At 39.9% G+C, this 19,349-nt stretch overlaps 1 protein-coding gene across 2 annotated transcripts in view; it reads left to right on the top strand.

Moving 5' to 3' along the window:
* Positions 1-19,349, top strand: part of MEI4 (meiotic double-stranded break formation protein 4) — a 111,589-nt gene that overhangs the window by 22,120 nt on the left and 70,120 nt on the right. For both annotated transcript variants that reach the window (XM_026654550.1, XM_026654548.1), the window contains exon 3: positions 7,341-7,909. In XM_026654550.1, the coding sequence (XP_026510335.1) occupies positions 7,341-7,909 (569 nt within the window). The remainder of the gene's footprint in view (positions 1-7,340; positions 7,910-19,349) is intronic.

Below are 19,349 nucleotides of genomic sequence, written 5' to 3'. Positions count from 1 at the left end.
TGGATTCGGATGCTCCTCAACCTAGCCACCTCCTCCTGTAGCTCTCCTGCTGCCTGAGAGATTCCACCAGCAGGCACCTTTCACATTGGATGGTTCCCCCAGCCTGGATATCAGTAAGTGGAAATTGCAAGTTACAGTCTCTGCAAAAACACACCAGGATCTGGGTAGAAGCATCCATGCTCAGGCACTCTGTCTGGCTACAGGCGCAGGTGGAGGAGACAGAAGCAGTGCTGGCACGGGTGTTACGGGTCTTCCTAACCATCGTAGCCTCCCTCTCAAACTCCCCTGTCTGCAGCCCCCTGTCCGCTGAAAGGGTTGTATAAGCAAGAAGTTTTGAATGTATTTGGTTTATAGGTTTTAAGGGGAATAAAGGGAAAACAGATAGAACCAGCAAGGGATCCTCGCCCCCTTCCCGCTCCCCTTCCCAACTCCCTTGCGAAACTCCCTGTTAGCAGCCCCTGTTCGCAAAAGCGATACATTACTCCAGTCTGCTTACAGCTTGGGGGCAGAACAAGAAAGAAACCAGGTAGGATTAGGGAAAAACTGATTTCAGGGCAAGCAGCCCCTGCTTTCCCACTTCCAGTAGGGGTGTGAAGCCAGATGGACAGTGCATCAGATGGAGAGCTTTTTGCTTTTAAGCTTTACCGTACCATTTTAGATGTGTGCTGTCTCCTGCCCCCGGTCTCTCTCCAGAATCATGGTAGCAATAGTACTGTCTTTAGGGAAGAAAGACATTCACTTCTCTCTTCCTGGACAAACTCTTTGATTTGGGCTCTGATTAGTGAGAGCGAAAGCAAGCACACGGAGTGGGATGGTTCCTGGAATATCTTGGATTTAGGACAGACCCAGACACGTGATGCCAGGGAAGCCAATCACAGGCTTGGGCTGAGGATGAACACACTATTGCTGATTCTCCTGGTTTTTTTGTTTTGTTTTTGTGAGAGATGGGATTTAAGAGGGGACAGGCACTCTTCTTGTGATGATGCGAGAAGCTTCAGCTCCCTCTTGAAGTTCATCCCTGCAGGAAGAGTCTGTCCCTTCACTTGCAGCACTCGCAGGAAGTGAGAGGGGGAGGAGGGAGCAGAGAGCTCAGCAGCACAGCACAGTGCTGCTACCCCATGCCTCTCTTCCTCTGTGCCTCCTCTCCCCTCACTGCAACACCCACCTTGGGAAGGAGGGATGGGGACAAGCTCCACTGCAGCTCCCCCAGGCTGGTGGGGGGGAGGGGGACTGCGAAGAACCCCAGGGGCTGCAGAAGAAGTGTAAGTGATGATGGGGGGTGCAAAACTGATGGGGGGCTGGGAGGCCTGGCAGATGTGGGTCTGGGGGCGAGGTAGATGTGGGCCTGGGTGAGGCATTGTTATGGGTGGTGGGCAGTTGTGGGAGCTGGAGGACAGACAGTTGGTATGATAGGCAATTGTGGGGGTGGAATTGAAGTGGGAACTAGGAGAACAGGATTGGTTTGGGGGCAGAATTAATTGCTGGGCAAGGGGTGGGCAGATGTATTTTTTTTTTTTTTTTTTTTTTACAAATCCCAACATTAAATGCTTCCATAGGGCGGGCATTGACCTTATTCCAACTTTGCAAGGAGAAAGAGCATGGCCTTTGAACCTCATTCTGCTCCTCACAGCACTACCCAGATTGGACCTCTTCAGGAAGCATTGTTACGTTTCCTGTCCTGAAGACTATCTCCGATCAGCCGAGGCTTTGTATTTAAAGTGGGGAGCATTCTCTAATGGGATGTTATATAGTACTTTAAATTCAGACAGCTAGCTCTCACAACTGTCATAGCATTCATTCCATAACTAAATTCAACAAACATTGCTTCTCCAGTTAAGCATTGAATTCCAGTCCTCAGGAGCACTGACAGTCTCAGGGCAGAGTAGTTATGCCTCTTAGATTGAGATCCATTAGATGTACATTAATTGTCCAAATTCTGCACATTGATTATCCAATCTTACATAATTGTTATGCTTATAAGAAGCACACGGAATCTTTTTCAAGGGTATAAGGCAATCCCTGGCAATACACCCTTCTTTTATAGTAATAAGTTCCCATACAAGTCTATGGACCTTGCTGTGTCTCGTCGGAGCTGTTAATCACGAGGTAGTCAAGGCTGCTCCCAGTCAGCATTATATTGGGTTGTTACTGGGAGTATCCACAGCGGTTTCTTATCTCGTCCCTCTGGCTCCACGCTTTATCTTGTCCTTGGGGCGTATGTCTTGTTTTAGGGTCGTCAATCTGCCATTCGGGTGATTCTGATAATAAGGTTGGTGCCTCTCAACTTCTCCACTCCCCTCTCGACCATCTGGCCCATTAGTACTGGCGCCTCCTGTCTCTTCTCTGTTAGCATGCCATACGTTCTTCATTCATACACAAAACAGTAAATAATTTCAAAAGCAAGAATTACAGCCATAACCCTTCTATCCTTCTAAAAACGATCATTAACATGTAAAGCAAAGAATAAAACCAAAACAATTTCTTCTTACTAATTCAAAGCTAGCAAAATGGAGTACAATTTACACGAGACAAGTTCTCCCCATTAGGCTTTTGGCCTACACAATGCCATTTCCTTTCTTTTGGTAGAACTCTTCTTCATATCTTAATGTCTAGGTTTAAACGTATATCTGCCTAGTTTTGGATGTTGTTCTGTAAAAGGTGATCCTGCTTCTCACACTGAAGGTAAACTGCTATGAAAATCTCACTGTAACAGACTTGTGGTGCTTAGCATAAAGAAGAATAGGAAAACATACCTGTGCTTATCTAAAAAATCCTTTTTTTCAAGTAATAAGACCTGGCTCACCCTGCAGATATGTGGATCATCCAGAATAGAGAGCGCAATTGACATCCAAAGATTTGGGTTGTGCGTTGTTAAGTGGGATTTACCAGGCTCTGCTGTAGGAGAAATTGTTGTGCTCTTTCCTCAAAGTATTATTTATCAGAATCTGTCATTTTAGGAAAGTGAATTTGAATTATTCTGACTCTGAGACTTGGGCAAATACCAAACAACGAGTGTGTGCAGAATCAGAATTAGAATTTGGGAATTCTGAATGCCTGATTCATGCTCATTTCTCTGAGTCTGTTCCTAAATGGGAAATCTGTAGTACAACCAGTTTTCTTGAATCGCAGCCCTGTGTTTTTTAATCAGAAAAGACTGTCCTTTCTTTAATTTTTTTGTAAAGGTCCACTGAAGTATATAAGCAAACCCTAGAGTACTTGATGTAAAACCTCTCTAAAGAGAAAATGTGTTGCTTGCTCAATATAGAGAATCTTGCAAGCATTTACTATCTGCAGAACTATTCTGAAATAATACATAGAGGATGTAAATAGGTCCTGGGAGGAATAAGGTCTATGAAAGCAGATCTTGTTTCCAAGGGACCATAACTGCCATAACCATATTAGTGTGCTAAACAGATACAAGTTCTTGAAGTTGTGAAGGAGGGTTTTTTTTTTTTTTTTGCAAACCCAGTAGCTTAGCTTTTAATGAATGCAATAGTTACCAAAAAAGTAATATGGTAGAGAGAGGCTTACATAATAAGCCAGTTTAAAAAAAAAAAAAAAAAAAAAAAAAAAAAAAAAAAAAAAAAAAAAAAAGCCACAAAAACAAATAGTTGAAAGGGTGGAAAAATGAAGTGAATAAACCTGATTCATCATTCATGAAAGTCTACCTACCAATATTTCAGTCACTGAAGACTTAATGAAGGGTAACAGGGATGCCTCAATGTGAAAAGAGAGACAGCAATAAAAAATAAATAAAAAAACATTCTGGTTTTGGGTGTGCGGTTCCCCTCTCTTTTCTGAATGTATTGACTAGTGATTTCATGTTTGATTCACAAAGTGGGTATTAATAATTTGGATCTGTTTTTGTTCCTAAGTGTTTTTTTTTATTATTAGTTTCATTGTGTTTTATTAGATCTGATCCTTGCTTGCAACCATTTGATTTTCAGAAGAAGTTGAGCTAAATTAGAGGCTCCCAAACTGCGGTTCATGGAGCCCAAGATGGTGGTAAAGGTGCTAGCTATCACGTGGTGCTGGATCTCCCTCCTCCTTTCCAGCATTACCAACCAAAAATATATTCCTAACTGCTAAGCAACTGTTGTAATTGCCACAGGGATGATATGCTAAACATTGAAATTAAAGTATTTTATGATTGGGGACCCTTCTCTGATCATCTATGATATTTACAGAACTAAAGCCTTTCACTGTTTACAACAGAGTTCCACCTCATCCCGGCTTTTAAAAAGAAGTTACTTAAGAGATGTAAAGCTTAATTTATTCTAAAAAACCCCAACTTTATTTCAAAAAATCATTTAATGTTCCTAAGTGACAACATTGTACTTACCTATCATACCTTTTACAAAATCCAAGCATTTACAAGCATGGATATGTATCTAAGTACATAAACATAAAATTTTCAAAACCACCTACGTTCCATTTTATCAACTAAGGCATTTAAGCCATCGAAGGTCAATGGGATTTAGGCTCATTCTTAAGGTGCTTTTGAAAATTTTAGCATAAACAAATTGCCCACATAATAAATGTAAACACATTTGTATCAAGTAAAAAAGAATGGACATTTCAGCCCAGCCCAGCAATCTTAACTCTGATCCCTGTATTTTTTAAAAAAATATATTTTTGTTATCTTGATTTTGGTATCAAAATATTTTCAAAGTTAAGTGACAAATGTTAATTGATAAATATATACTGATATTTTAAGATTGCTGATGAAAGAATAGTATTTATTTTGGGGCAGAGCTAAAGTTTGCACACTTTTCTTTAATTATCAAGGGAAAAAAGTGTGACTCTCTGGATGTTTTTATATTCACACTATTCATCAGTCTGGAAATGTGCTGCTCTTGAGTATCCACATCTGTAAGCATTTATGGAGACTGGTCATCATGGGATAGAAGTGTTGGTTCCTAAATGACCAGGAACTGAGTCATGTGCCCAGTACTCTGTCTCCCAGTGATAAGAGCAGCTCACTGTACATGCTCTGCCTGTTCTTTGGAGTGGGGAGGGGGATGGCCTCAAACTTGGTTCTGGCTGACCATTCCATATCTCGTCTCTTTCCTTCGGTATCTCTTCTGTTCCTCGTCCTTGCACCCCTCACCATTCTGCTGACCTCAGCAGGGGACTTCTTTTGCCTCGGTCTTCACAGACAAGATCATGCTCTGTCCTGGGGCCGGTTTTGTTCAATATCTTCATTAATGATCTGGATGATGGGATAGATTGCACCCTCAACAAGTTTGTGGATGATACTAAGCTGCGGGGAGAGGTAGATACACTGGAGGGTAGGGATAGGGTCCAGAGTGACCTAGACAAATTGGAGGATTATCCTGGACCCCTGCCCTCTCTCTCATGTGAGACACATCATGGAGGATAGGTCCATCAGTGGCTATTAGCCAGGATGGGTAGTGATGTTGTCCCTAGCTTCTGTTTGCCAGAAGCTGGGAATGGGTGACGGGATGGATCGCTTGATGATTACCTCTTCATTCCCTCTTAGGCACCTGGTATTGGCCACTGTCAGAAGACAGGATACTTTGGTCTGACCCAGTATGGTCATTCTTATGTTCTTGAAACAGCATAATATCATGGTCATCAGTGTCCAGTGTTGCAGAGGGGTCCAGGAGGATGAGGATGGATGTCTGTCTTCTATCTATTGACAGGAGGAGATCATGCGTCAGTGCCACTAAGTTGGTTTTGGTTCTGTGTCCTGGCCTGAAAACAGAATAAGATGTATATAGAATGTTCACTTCAGTTAGAAGAGCTTGATGTAGCCATTTGCTAGCTTCTCTACAATCTTGCTCAGGAATGGGAGGTTTGACATTGGGCAGTAGTTGGCTAGGATTGATGTACCCAGGGCATTTTTCTTCAGTGTTGATTAGGCTACTGTGTGTTTGAAAGAGGAAAGGAAAATTCCTGCTCTGAATGTTGGCTATTTGAGGCCTGGTCTACACTTAAAAATTAGGTAGACATAGCTTTGTTGGTCAGCGGTATGAAAAATCCATACCCCTGATTGGCGTAGCTTTGCTGACCAAACCCCCAGTAAGATGCAGCTATGTTGATGGACGAATGCTTCCTTCAACATAGCTACTGTTGCTCAAGAAGGTGGTTTTCCTACCCCAGTGGGGAAAACCATTATGTCAATGTGGGCTGCATTTACTCTGTGGGATTATGCCAGCATTGCTGTGGAGATTTAGCTATGCCGGTATAGTCTCAGTAGTGTAGACATATCCTCAGTTAGTTGTTCCTGACTCTTGTTCTAGTGCATAGGAAGTACGTGGCATCAGAGACTAGTACTGTAGAGTGTTTTTTAAATGCACAAAGTAAAGTGGAAAAAAAACCCGAGAAACGTTCTGCTCTAACCTTTTTTTTCAGTTCTCGTATTTAGGTGTTACTTATAACAACTGTAGATAACACATTTCCGTCCAAAATGTTCTTTGACTTTTCCCCCCCCCCAGATTGAATGTTTCTCTTTAAAGGTTAATTGTGATCAGTTACACATTTTTAACCAGTTGAATCTAGATTAGCTTCTAAATTGTTTAAGAACATATTATTTAAAGCATGTTAACACATTCTAGAATGGTACGGTAATGCAAATAAAAAGTAGTAATAATCCATTTTCCAGGCATAGACAAAACCAAGAATTCTTTTTTTTTTTTTCTAACAGCACCCATAATGTGATACCTGCTCGTAGATTCATACTCGTAAGCTGTCCTCCATTGCGTAGTGCGGAAGAGAGTAGAACATTCATGTGTTTTCCCATGAAAAGCATAATTTGATTTGCTTGAATGACAAAGTAAATAGGTCACTTTCAGGGATAATTGACAAATTAAAAATTGGAAAGAGATTACTTAGTAGATACAATTATGTTAATTAACTTTAAAATTTACAAAAATACTATTCTTTAAGCGGAAAAAGAGTGAAAAAGGTAGTGGAAGATGGGGAATGTTATACAGTTCTTTCCTTTGGAACTGATAGGAGTGCAAGTCCTATTGTACAACCAATTAAACTTACTATATGAAGTCTTTGAACCATCAAAATATTTAAAATCAGTTTAAAACTGCTACTCCTAAAATGCTCAAAGGATTTTATCAGAGATACAGGTTGGGCTATCTATTTAAGGCAGAATCTCAATAAGTATTGTTTTCAGAGATTTCTAACTTTATTAAAATGTGTTTTAAATTCCATTAGTATTAAAATTGATGACTGGAAAACAACCTATACTGTATTATTAATTTTTTGTACTTAAGATTTATGTTAACATTGGATTAGATATAGTACATTCTTTGTGAAAGTGTCTCAGAAATATAAATATAACTTTCTTGTTTGTATTTCAGGAAACCCAGATGCCTTTACTGAAATTCTGCTGGATCAGGAACATATAAACCCTATAATAAATTGCTCAAGTCAGCTAGAAGATTCTGGGTGTGATGTATCTAGTGACTGTGTATTTGATACTGTAGACATATCACATAACTTTGGGCACTCTGAGCATAGTTGTAACACTTTATCTTGTAAGTTTAATTCTGAAATATTTCCCATATTGAATACCCATTGTACTAGCAAGGAAAAAACTCTGGCTGCTCACATGCAGTTCTTGCAACATCTCCTTGAACTACGAAAACTGACAGAAGCAGGAGGTCTGAAAACAGTCTTTACAAAGCTTGAAAGCGACTGCTCCACAATATCAGATTCTGTCTCTCGATTGCTTGATGGCCTGCTTACTTTTTACAAGAATCCTAAATTTCCTGTCTCAGATTTTCTGACAGAAGCAGTTTCTGTTTTGATCAATTTAATAACTGATGCTAATTTATCTAATCATGTTCTGAAAATGTGTTTTGAGAAGCTAGAAGAATTTAAGAAAAACCTAGTTCAGATTATTTTAAGCAACAGCAATATCAATAGGGTAAGTGAAATAACTTCCAACATCACTATCTACGTTAGCATGAAATCCAAATATACAGTTTACAATAATAGTATTGTTAGTTAGAAATAAAATATTATGCCTCCTTGGAACTTTCAACAGAGACTAAGAAAAAGTAAATATGTAAAAAAGAGAGCATGTTGTAGCACACGTCTTGTTTAAGAATAGGATTTCAGTGAATATCAGCATTTGAAAATCTTTTATCTGAATGTATGCAAAGTTCTCCTCCAGCCCCAAATTTAGGGTTTATCCTCCAACTAGCCAGTTATATGCAGATCAAAACAAATTTGTGGAAACCAGAATAAATACTGTTTTTTTTGCTTTGCTGCATGAGGCGATTTTATAGTTTGACACAGGCTACTAAATATGTCCAATGATCTTTTTTCTTTTGCCTGCATTAAAGATGTGGGGTCAGATCCTCAGCTGGTGTAAATCTGCATACTTGCATTGAAGTCTGTGGAATTATACTGACTCACATTATCTGGGGATCCAGTCTCCTGAAGCTTGAAAATAATATTTAAAAATAAAACACAGGAATTAAGAAAGGAACATAGGAATTGAATGCCCACTATTATGAGAGTAAAGAGGAGTGCATACTTTACCTTTTGTATACCATACATCATTTTATATTTCTCTATCATGCTATTTTTGATTAGTTGTCTCCGTTACCTCAGAATTTGACATTCTTGCATGAACCCCAGAACTTGACAGTACTGCTGTCAGCCATTTTGTATGTTCAACCACTGCCAGCTAAAAAACAAATACCACAGAGTGAAAAATAATCTTAGGTCTTTGTAAGACAAGGTCAAACAGCTGCATACTTTGTTTGCTAATGAAATTTTTTTTTGTTAATTTTGTTTTTTTTGTTTATTTAAAAAATAAATAACCTTAATTTTAAATACTCCTAACATATTATTATAACTAAAATGCTAAAACATTTTAAAATAATAAATTTATTAAATATAACCCAATAAAATTACTATACTAAAATCACTATAAATTATATATTTTGTATTCATATTAACTATAAAAATAAATAATTTGCTTTAAAACAGTCCAAAAAGCTTTTTGCTTAAAGAAATGCTTAACATCTAAATTCCCCATCAGCTATACTAAAAAAAAGCCCCTAAAAGTCTGGCTAATAATCACTCAAAACCATCTCAAACTATAAATAACTATATCTAAAATATCCTAAACCTATTGCACGTCTGTGTGTGTGCGTGTGTATAATGCTTAAAATCTAATAAATAACTTTAAATAAAAGCACACTTGCTTATATCACATATCAAACAAATAAGCTATGCACCTTAATAATTTATTCCTAACACTACCTAAAAAAAACAATTAAATTACCACGGCTTTAAATTCTAAAAAATCCCAAGTAACAATCTCTTCCAAATTAAATAGTCCCTGTCTTTCTCCATGTGGAGGTTTTTCCAATGCCTGCCCTTGAACTTTCCATTTCTGCTCTGTTTTCTTGAGTAATGAGAACTGAACACAATATGTAGAATTTAAGTATTTTAAGTACATACAAAAATCCACTTCAATATAAAAGAAAGGGGAAGGGTCTAAATATTGTACAGTATGTTTTACTGAGGGGAAAAGTGTTCAGCAGAACTACTCATGTGCAGAAGCCTTTCCATGATCAGAGTCTTAAATGTCTAATTTCAACACGTTCTCATAATTGGATTTCTTTGTTGTGTTCTGTTCAGCATCCCATCTATTTATTAGCTAGTCAGTAGTTTGGAAGGGCTTGAGAATTCCAACTATTCTATACTTGTGGCATAAGGAATAGAGCAGCATAGATCTGACTACAGTAACTCCTCACTTAACGTTGTAGTTATGTTCCTGAAAAATGCGACTTTAAGAAAAACGAAGTTAAGCGAATCCAATTTCCCCATAAGAATTAATGTAAATGTGGGGGTTAGGTTCCAGGTAAAAAAATTTTGCCAGACAAAAGACATTATGTGCGGTTTGACTCACAGCTGTGGCTAGGTAAGTGAATATCCTCTGGCCCCAGAGCTCTGGTGAGAGTGTGGGCCAACAACACCCCTACTCCTAGGCCTGCAGAATCCTCCCCTTGCAAGCTTTGCGGGTTTGGGCTCAGCATGGGAGCCAGGCAGAGCAGGCAAGCGGCAGCACATAGGAAGTGACACTGTGCTGCATCCTTCCCCAGCACTGATGGGGATGTGTCTGCTAGTCTCTGAGCAGCAGATCACACAAATGCCTGCTCCAGTTAGTCACCCAGAACGTGCCCCCACCCCCAGGGTGCTGGGGAGACCAGTCGTCTCCTAAGGGAACCAATCTGGCAGGTTGCATGATACGCTCGGGACACACAACGCAGAGGCACTAGGCCTCTAGATCTCTGCACAGCTGGAGACAGCCATAGGCTTCTGGGGCTACAGGCGCTGACTTTTCAAACTACCAGGGGGTGTTTGACCCCTGGCTCTGCCCCAGACCCTGCCCTCATCCCACCCCTTCCCCCAAGGCCCCTCCACCTCTTCCTGCCCAGTTCCGCCCCTGAGCACGCCACGTCCTCGCTCCTCCCCCCTCCCAGCCTCCCTGCATGCCATGAAACAGCTGATTGCGGGAGGTGTGGAGAGGGAGAGGGGAGGTGCTGATCTGCGGGGCCCACCAGCAGGCGCTGGTGGTGGTGGTGGAGGGTGTTATAACAGAACATTGCACAACTTTAAACGAGCATGTTCTCCAATAGAACAGCGACTTAATAATGAAACAACTTTAACCGGGATGACTTTAAGTGAGGAATTACTGTACACTGAGCCTTTCCTAAAGCAGGTGACTTCTCTTTCTTTTGCTCCTGGTCCCTCCACTCTTGACTCTTGATGCAGAGCGAAGTTCTTGGAACATTGTACTTCTGAGCAGAGGAGCCAACAGCAAAGATAATGAGAGTAGTTTAAAGAGATGGGAGAAGAGCAGATGTTGAGTGGTTTTCAAGGGCTTCTTGAGGATCGATTGTATCTAGAGTTTCCCTACTTGGAGGTGGGTAGGTGAGGAGAACAAGTGGACTTTTATAGAAAAAAAACAAAACTGAAGAAATGATACATCACAACAGCACACCAAAAAAACAAAAACAATCTGTGGAAACTAGGTGGAGTTTGTTTATGAATAGAATCACGAGGATATGGGAGGGAATCCAGGAAGAGGGATTCATTGTTGGGATGGGGAGGAAGAAGAGAGAAGGAACCATGGCTCGGGTGGGAGGTGGAGTTAGCATATTTTACATAGGAAGAAAGCTAGGTGTGGGATTGGAAGCAGTGTTTCCCGTTGGACAAACCCAGAAAGAAGACTCATGAGTTCCAAGTCAGCTTCATCTCTACTATTTAACTACTGGTACATTGAAATAGACAACTTTTTGCCAAATTACAAATGATATACGCTCTACAGTATATTAATAGAACTCATTACTGCATTCAAGTAGTTTGAGTGAACATCTGTTTAAACATATATTAATTAGTTAACCATGCTGTAGTAATTGCTAAGTTTCTGAAAAACTATTTAAATTGATATAGTTAATACCAGTAATGATGTTTTAGTGATACTTTAAGTAGAAAAAAATGGAACAGTTTATTTTTAGTTTCAGTTTCAGCCTCAGCGTTGGGAAAAAAAACATTAAGTAGAATGGAGTGTAGAATTTTTAATAGAAGTTGTATGACTAATATGTCTTTTATCTAATATCACCCAGGGACATTTTTGCTTAGCTTTTAATTATCGCTATTTACCCAAACAGTGATTGAAATATGGAGGGTATTGATTTAAAACAAGATAGCTAGTGTGTAGCCAACTGGCAGCTGATGAAAATTCAGATCACTTAAACACCTTCAGAATAAAGTAGAAACTTTTTTTAACGTCTAATCTTAATGTTCATGAGGATGACTTTGAAAATGCGAGTACAGTACAAACCAGTGCAGCATTCTCTCTTTGATGTTGCAGACAGTCTGAAATAATAGTTGTAAAAGGTGTGAACTTTCCATTAATTTCAACAGAGAATAACTGAAACCTAGTGATGGCAATTTAGAGTAACACTTAGCTATTTTACTGATGATCATGTTAGTAGAAGTATCCAGCCATTCTTATTCAAGTGCTAGTCCCTACATGTAATCTACTGTGGGTATGAATGCACTCCATGCACCCAGAGTGCCACAGAATCCCAAGACCTGCTTCAGAAATTTGGTCCATCTGACTGTGGATTATATTAATTGTAACTGCTTAGAGCACCACAGGATCTCAGCAGTTTACAAATAGTGACTTAAATACTTCAAAAAATTGCTGAGAGGTGAGGAAGAAATATCCACATAGTATAGATAGGGAGAAAAAAATGAGGCGGAGACATTTGATGTAACTTACAAGAATCTCATCGCTTGAGTTATTTATCACTAGGTTGGACAAAGCACTAGAAAATATATTGTAGGAACTGATAAGACCACTTATTCAAGTTAGGCACTTCAAATACAAAATTTTGGTCTGAAATTCTAAATTCACATTTAAAGAAAAAATTGCTTTTTCTTCAGGATGAGGGAGATAGAATTAAGGAAAATACTTCCAATTTTAAAATATAAAACCTCTTTGTCTTGTATAACTCTAAAATAAAAGAAGACAGTAGCTACTTCCATTTCCTTTTTCTTTGGCAAATAGTTCATAGGTGCATAATTTTCAGAGAGATGCACAGATTTTTTTGAAGGTGTCCTCTAGATCAATTCCCAGAGAATCCATGTAACTGTAAAGTTGGTAATCTGAAGGGTTACTTTGTCTTTTTCCACCGAAGGTGTTTACAAATTCCTTAAAATCTACTTGGATTGGCATTAGTCTCCTCTAGGTAAACTTCTTAAGTCTTTGTGTCCTCTCTGACCTTCTCAGTGATTACAGTCTATGGTGAGTTGTGCTCAAGGGGTTTGCTTGCCTTTTGGTTTGAAGGCAGTTGTGGTGTTTGTTTAATTTTGTTTGGTGGTGTTTTTATTTCTTCCATTTTAAGACAAGGGACAGTATCCCACAAAACTATAGGAAGTTTTGAAAATTGAATAATTCTATTCCATGCAGTTCATTTTCAGGATTACAGTAGTTCTGTAGTGGAGCTGTTTTTTTGCTGTGCCTCTTATCTGGCTGTTGCCAAAACCTATCCCTAAGGACACTTTTTAATTTTTTTTTTTTAAATTAGGCCACAATGTAATTGCATGTTAAATACAGTAACTGTTTGTTTTTAATAGTTTGTAAGTGTTTATGAAGTTGGAATATGCTTATAGTTAATTAAGATTCAGTGAAACTATAGTTAAAAATATCAAATTGTCTATATAAACTGACATTTAAATGAAGTTTTTCTTTGGGGTTAGAGAACTACTTCACAGTGGAATTATTTTACAGTATTTATTTTAAAAATTTTGATAACTGGAAATCAGTTTTTTGTGATAATTTCAGCCTACTCAAGTACAGTAGGTTAGCATCATTTCACTGACATAAAATAGTATATATAGTCAGGTCCATCTCATAGAAGTTAGTGGGCAGCAAAGGCTTTTATTAGCTACATCATCTGCTATGCTTTGGTAGTAGTCGATTATAGAATAGTACATAATTACAAAAGGAGCTCTGTATCTACTTTCCTTTTATGTCTCCTCATAATTAGAATTGAAAATAGCAGATGTCATTCAAAAACAACAAGGAAAGTCCAACATCATAAAAAAATCCTTTTTCGAACATACCACTAGACATAAACTGAGGATTTTACCATTTAACTATTGGGTGCAATTATAGGCAACAATCCGCTTGCTGTAAATGTCTCCACTCTGCCTTCGACAGTTCTGAACCATGAAAATAATTGAACCATCATTTAGCTTACAATGAAACCTACTGTTTCCAAATTATTGTTGAAGGAAGAAACTCACTCCCATGCCACAAGTCTGTCACATCAGTTACTTCAATGATGGCATAAATTATTAATACTTATGGGAATTCCCTGGTGCTTGGAATCTGACTTTTTTTCCACTTGTGTGAAGTCCACTGTTCATAATAGATGTATTGGCAACACTGAATTCACCTTTTTAAATAAGCAGGATTGATAGGGCACTTAAAGTAGTACTTAAAGCTAACTCAGAAATCCATTGAGGAATAACAGAAGACACGTGGTGAAGTATGTCACCATGCTCTGCTGAATGAATTATTATTATTATTATTTTTTGGAGGCTGATGGTAGCTGCAAGATTGTGGGTGGGGGAGACAGTCCAAAGAGGTACCAGAATGCTTCTCACTCCCTTCATTGTTCCTATGAATAGGATTTGCAATACCTATTTCCCCTCCCTTGGACTCCGTAAGTAAGGTCCAAATAGCCTGGCTCTGTTGATTTGCAGGACCTGCTGTAAGATGTATTTATTTATTCCACACATTGGCAGGGGAAATTGTTTGACTGTGCCTGAGGTTTTTATGAAAGCAGAGTTTTGCAGGAGTCTTGGAGTTGAGCTGTGTAGGTTGTATAGTTAAATATTTATTATTTATCTTGTTTCTGTAATTTGTTGAACACACAGTCTCAGGTGCCTTCTTAAACTTACTATAAATTCTCTGCACATGGCATAATAATTCGCCTTTTCTCTACACTGTCTAGAGGATTTATTGTTTCATCTGGATGTTCAGAAATTTTGGAAAGATGGATTGTCATGGGGCCCTGCTGTCCTCTAGGTTTTTAAATTAGGGAGCCTTCTATATTAATGGGTGACTTGGCTTGTAGGTCTAGAGTTTATCAGGAAAGAATGTCCATAAAATCCAGCATACAGTTCTTCATTTTCAGAGTTGCTGTAAATCGTGTTTTTGGTGTTAACGTGACCTATCTTCTAGCTTGCTACATTTTTGATGTAGGGTCAGCACCCGCTGCTGGCCTGGGGGGGAAGGAACCCCAGGCTGGCAGCGGGCTGAGACCCCGGCTGGCAGGAGCCGCCGGTGAAAACCCCAGAGCCGCGGCGGGCCGAGCCGCTCAGCCCGCCCCGCTCTGGAGTTCCTGCTGCCGGCTCCTGCCAGCCGAGGTCCCCGCGGGTCCAGCTCAGCACCTGCTGCCGGCCTGGGTGAAGGAACCCCAGGCTGGCAGCGGGCTGAGACCTCAGCTGGCAGGAGCTGGGGGCAGAAACCCCAGAGTGGCGGCAGGCCGAGCCAGTCACTGCTCTGGGGTTCTGGCTGCTGGCCCCTCGCCAGCAGGGGTCTCTACCGCACAGCTCCACTCACCTTGCTTCCGGTTGGAGGCTCTCTTGCAGACAGGGTCCAGGCCTCCAGCCCTGCTCAGGCCTACCAGCCACCTACTCCACTCACCTCAGCTGCCAATCTTGGTTTCCAGCCCTTGCTCATCCTGCTTTCGGGCCTGGAGTCCCAGCAGGCCACCCTTTACATATAACAGTAGTTTGGTTATATATTATAGACTTATAGAGAGACCTTCTAAAAAGTGTTAAAATGTATTACCGGCCGCGAAGCCTTAAATTAGAGTGTATAAATGAAGATTCGGCACACCACTGCTGAAAGGTTGCCGACCCCAATATAGTATTTCCAGTGTTTTTCTATCCCCTTCGTAATACAACAGAACAGTTTGTTTGCTCTCTGATTATATTCTGCTGTGTACTGAGCAGATGTTTTCACTGAGCTGTCAACACAAACTCACATCTTTTTCCTCAGTGGTTCCTGTTAATTTAAACCCATTTATAGGATATACTCACTAGGTTTTAGGAAAAAGCAACAGAGGGTCCTGTGGCACCTTTAAGACTAACAGAAGTATAGGGAGCATAAGCTTTCGTGGGTAAGAACCTCACTTCTTCAGATGCAAGAGGTTTTAGGAGGTACCTGAACCAGTAAGCCTTAGTTAATCTTAGGCTTTTTGCAGGCAGGAGCTCAAAGAACTGAACTCTAGTTTGAAATATTCTCAAAGAAGGTTAGTTTCTTGTTTTGTTGCTCTGTAATAGAAGCTGTGTTCTTTCCCACTCCTCTGCTGATAAAACAGAGCCTGAGGTGTCCCAAAGAGACTTTATGGGGAGGTCAGAGAATATGAATATGAAAACTTCCAGTACAGTAACCATTAAGAAGTGGATGATGGAGAGGACTTCATCGCTGGACTTCTCTGTTGCCCTCTTATTTCATGGCAGTGGAGCTTTTACTGTTTGTTTCATTTTGGATTAATTTGAAATAAGGTTTCTGTTTGGTTATAAACTTGGCCTCTGAGACTGTTGATTCCTTCGAGGTTCTCAGGAAGCTACATAGATCTCCGCATCATGTGACAAAGCCCTTTTGTATGTTGGTAAAGTCCAGCCTTATTAGGTCAGCCAGACCCATGTGAACTATACTAAGATCCACAGCAGCTCCTGTGGATGTTAAAAAGTCTGCAGTCAGGAAAACCTAGGACTGGGCACAGGAATCAAGATATGGAACTGAGAGAGTGGGAAAGAAGGAGGCAGCTATCTCAAGGAAGCCAGTTGTGAGTCATGCACCTAAAAGGGCTATAGGATCGGAGAGCTCTACACTCTGTTCACCTGGCCCTTAGGAGCTCTGAAGGCGTGCTGAGCTGAGGGTAGAGGGAAATCTCTGAGATGCTTGGATATCGGATTACAGGTGTCCCTGGGATCGGGGAGGTCAGTCTGTCTGCCTCTCAGGCTCAGCTAATGTGCTGCTTCTAGTGGCTTCCTTCTCACAATTAATCTGTATGCATGGTTCTGCAATGTAATGGTGCTTGTACAAGTCACATGGTCCATCGTTCTGTCTTTTTCTTTAGCCCCACTATTTTCTTTCACCCCTTTTAGAACACAGACGTTTTTATCATGTGAGGAAAATGCCACCATATTTTCCTGGTGCGGTTGTGATAATTATGCAGCCTTATCATGATTGGGTGCATGCATGGAGATGGTGCTGCTTACAACCCTGTATGGGAGGGATCTGCTGCCTGTCTGCCTCCACCATCTAAATGTTATACCAGCATACCCTTTTGGATGAGATGTTGCAGGCTGCTACTGGAGAAGGACAGCAGTGTCTGTATTCTGTTGTCTTTTAGGGGACTCTATATTGGAAAAAAAACAGAGGTGGGATGAGGTTTGGAGTTTCAGAGCCAGAGACCAACTGGTATTCTTTCTGATTTTCTCTGATTTAAAGTGTTCTTCTCTTCATCCGATGTAATATGCTGTTCTGAATTTTCAGTTTTCTTCCAATAATTTTGTCATTATAATGTAGAAGGTGGTCTCAAACTTTTATTTTTTAGGAGCAACATATTTATACAGGCCTTTAGTCTTAGAATGCTGGTTTTGTTGATGTAAGAGATGAAGTAAGTACTCTATGGATTATTTCTAAATCAGAAATTCCAGTTGAATTTTCATTTAATTATTGCACCGGTAGCTTGACAGATGCTTTGTGAAATTCATAATGTCGCAGTTTTGCTTTGTTCTCTACAGCCTGTGTTTTATGGTCTGTTTATATTTTCTAAAGCTTTCAATTTCAGTACTCAACACTTTCTATTTCTTTCTTAAGTATCTACTTCCTTGATTATATCCTCTCTAATGTAATCCATTTCAGCTTCCCAGCATTTTGTAGGGTCTAACTATACCTGTATTTAACTCTGGAAAAAAGACTCCAATTTGCTTCCTATCATGCATGAAAATGTTTGTTCCTTAATAGAGAGGAGTTTATTCTCTGCTCATTTGATTTTATTTGACTGATACCCACATTTATTATTAATTCCACAGATCCATGATCCCTAAACACTGTAATGTCTATTTGTCATAAAACAGTTCCTTGATGTAATAAATGTGACATTATGAAAAATTGTTCCTGAGAAAATATTGTGTAGCGTTGAGTGGAAAGTAAATCCTTTATTCATCTATAGATCTTCTAGACAAGTGAATACATACAAAGACATCAGTAAAGATGGTAATGTGAGTTTAGTTGTCTTAAGACGGGTGATATTTTTGTAATGTTGGTGGCCTAGATCTACCTAAAAGTGGACCTTTGACTATATTTGAATATGCCTTTTTAATAATGGCAACTCATGTTATATAATTAGGAATTGATGCAGTTAATAAACACAGTCATCTAGATGATCCCTTCAGATGACTACTAGGGATTATCTTCAAGGACTCATGGAGAACCCAGAGGACTGGAGAAGGGCAAATGAAGTACGTATCTTTAAAAAGGGAACAAAGGCCAGTCAGCCTAACTTTGAGACCTGGAAAGATACTGGAACAAATTATAAAACAATCAGTTTATAAGCCCTTAAGGGATAACAGGGTGATAAGCAGTAGCCAATATGAATTTGTTAAGAATAAATCATGCCAGGCCAACCTAAATTCCTTCTTTGACAGGGACACTGGCCTAGTGGATGGGGGAAGCAGTAGACACATCTTGGTTTTTATTAAGTCTTTTGACACAGTCTCACATGACATTCTCATGAGCAAACTAGGGAAATGAGGTCTAGATAAAATTACACTAAGGTGGGTACATGAGTGGTTGAAAAACCATACTCAGAGTAAATACCAATGGTTCGCTGTCAAACTGGGAGGATATAGCTAGTGTGGTGCTGCAGGTGTCTATTTTGGGTCTGTTACCACGGTATTAGAAATCAATATGACCTTGACAAATTGAAAAATTGTTTTGAAATCAGCAAGATTAAAGTTTGATAAAGGTAAGTGTAAAGTACTGCACTCAGGGAGGAAAAATCAAATGGACAAATACAAAATGGAGACTAACTAGCTAGGAGTAGTACTGCAGAAAAGAATCTGAGGGTTATGGTGAACAAATTGAACGTGTCAACCAACGTGATGCAGTTGTGAAAAAGATTAATATCATTCTCGGGTGTGTTAACAGGAGTGTCATATGTAAGACCCGGGAAGTAATTGTCCTGCTCTGCTTGGCAATGGTGAGGTATACTGTGTCTGGTTCCTGGTGCCACACATTAGGAAAGATGTGGACAAATTTGGAGAGAGACCAAAGGAAAGCTACAAAAATGATAAAAGGTTTAGAAAACCTGAGCAATGAGGACATTTTTTTTTTTTTTTAACAAGGGTGTGTTTTATCTTGAGAAAAGAAGACTGAGGGTGGACTTGGTAAGTCTTCAAATTTCTTAAGGGCTGTTATAAAGAGGATAGAGATCAAGTATTCTCCATGGCCACTGACAGTAGAACAAGGAGTAATCAGCTTAATGTGCAGCAAGGGAGATTTAGGGCTAGTCTACACTACCCGCCCGGATCGGCGGGTAGAAATCAATCTCTCGGGGATCAATTTATCGCGTCTCATGTAGACGGATAAATCGATCCCCGAATCGACGCGCGTACGCCCACCTCGTCAGGAGGAGTAAGCGCCGTCGACGGGGGAGCTGCGGCGGTCGATTTGCCGCCGTCCTCACAGTGGAGTAAGTCGAATAGGATACGTCGAATTCAGCTACGCTATTCGCGTAGCTGAATTT

Source organism: Terrapene carolina, unplaced genomic scaffold (genome assembly GCF_002925995.2).
Source record: "Terrapene carolina triunguis isolate 2854851 unplaced genomic scaffold, T_m_triunguis-2.0 Scaffold42, whole genome shotgun sequence".
Classification (NCBI taxonomy): Eukaryota; Metazoa; Chordata; order Testudines; family Emydidae; genus Terrapene; species Terrapene triunguis.
This window is presented reverse-complemented; position numbering and strand designations above follow the sequence as displayed.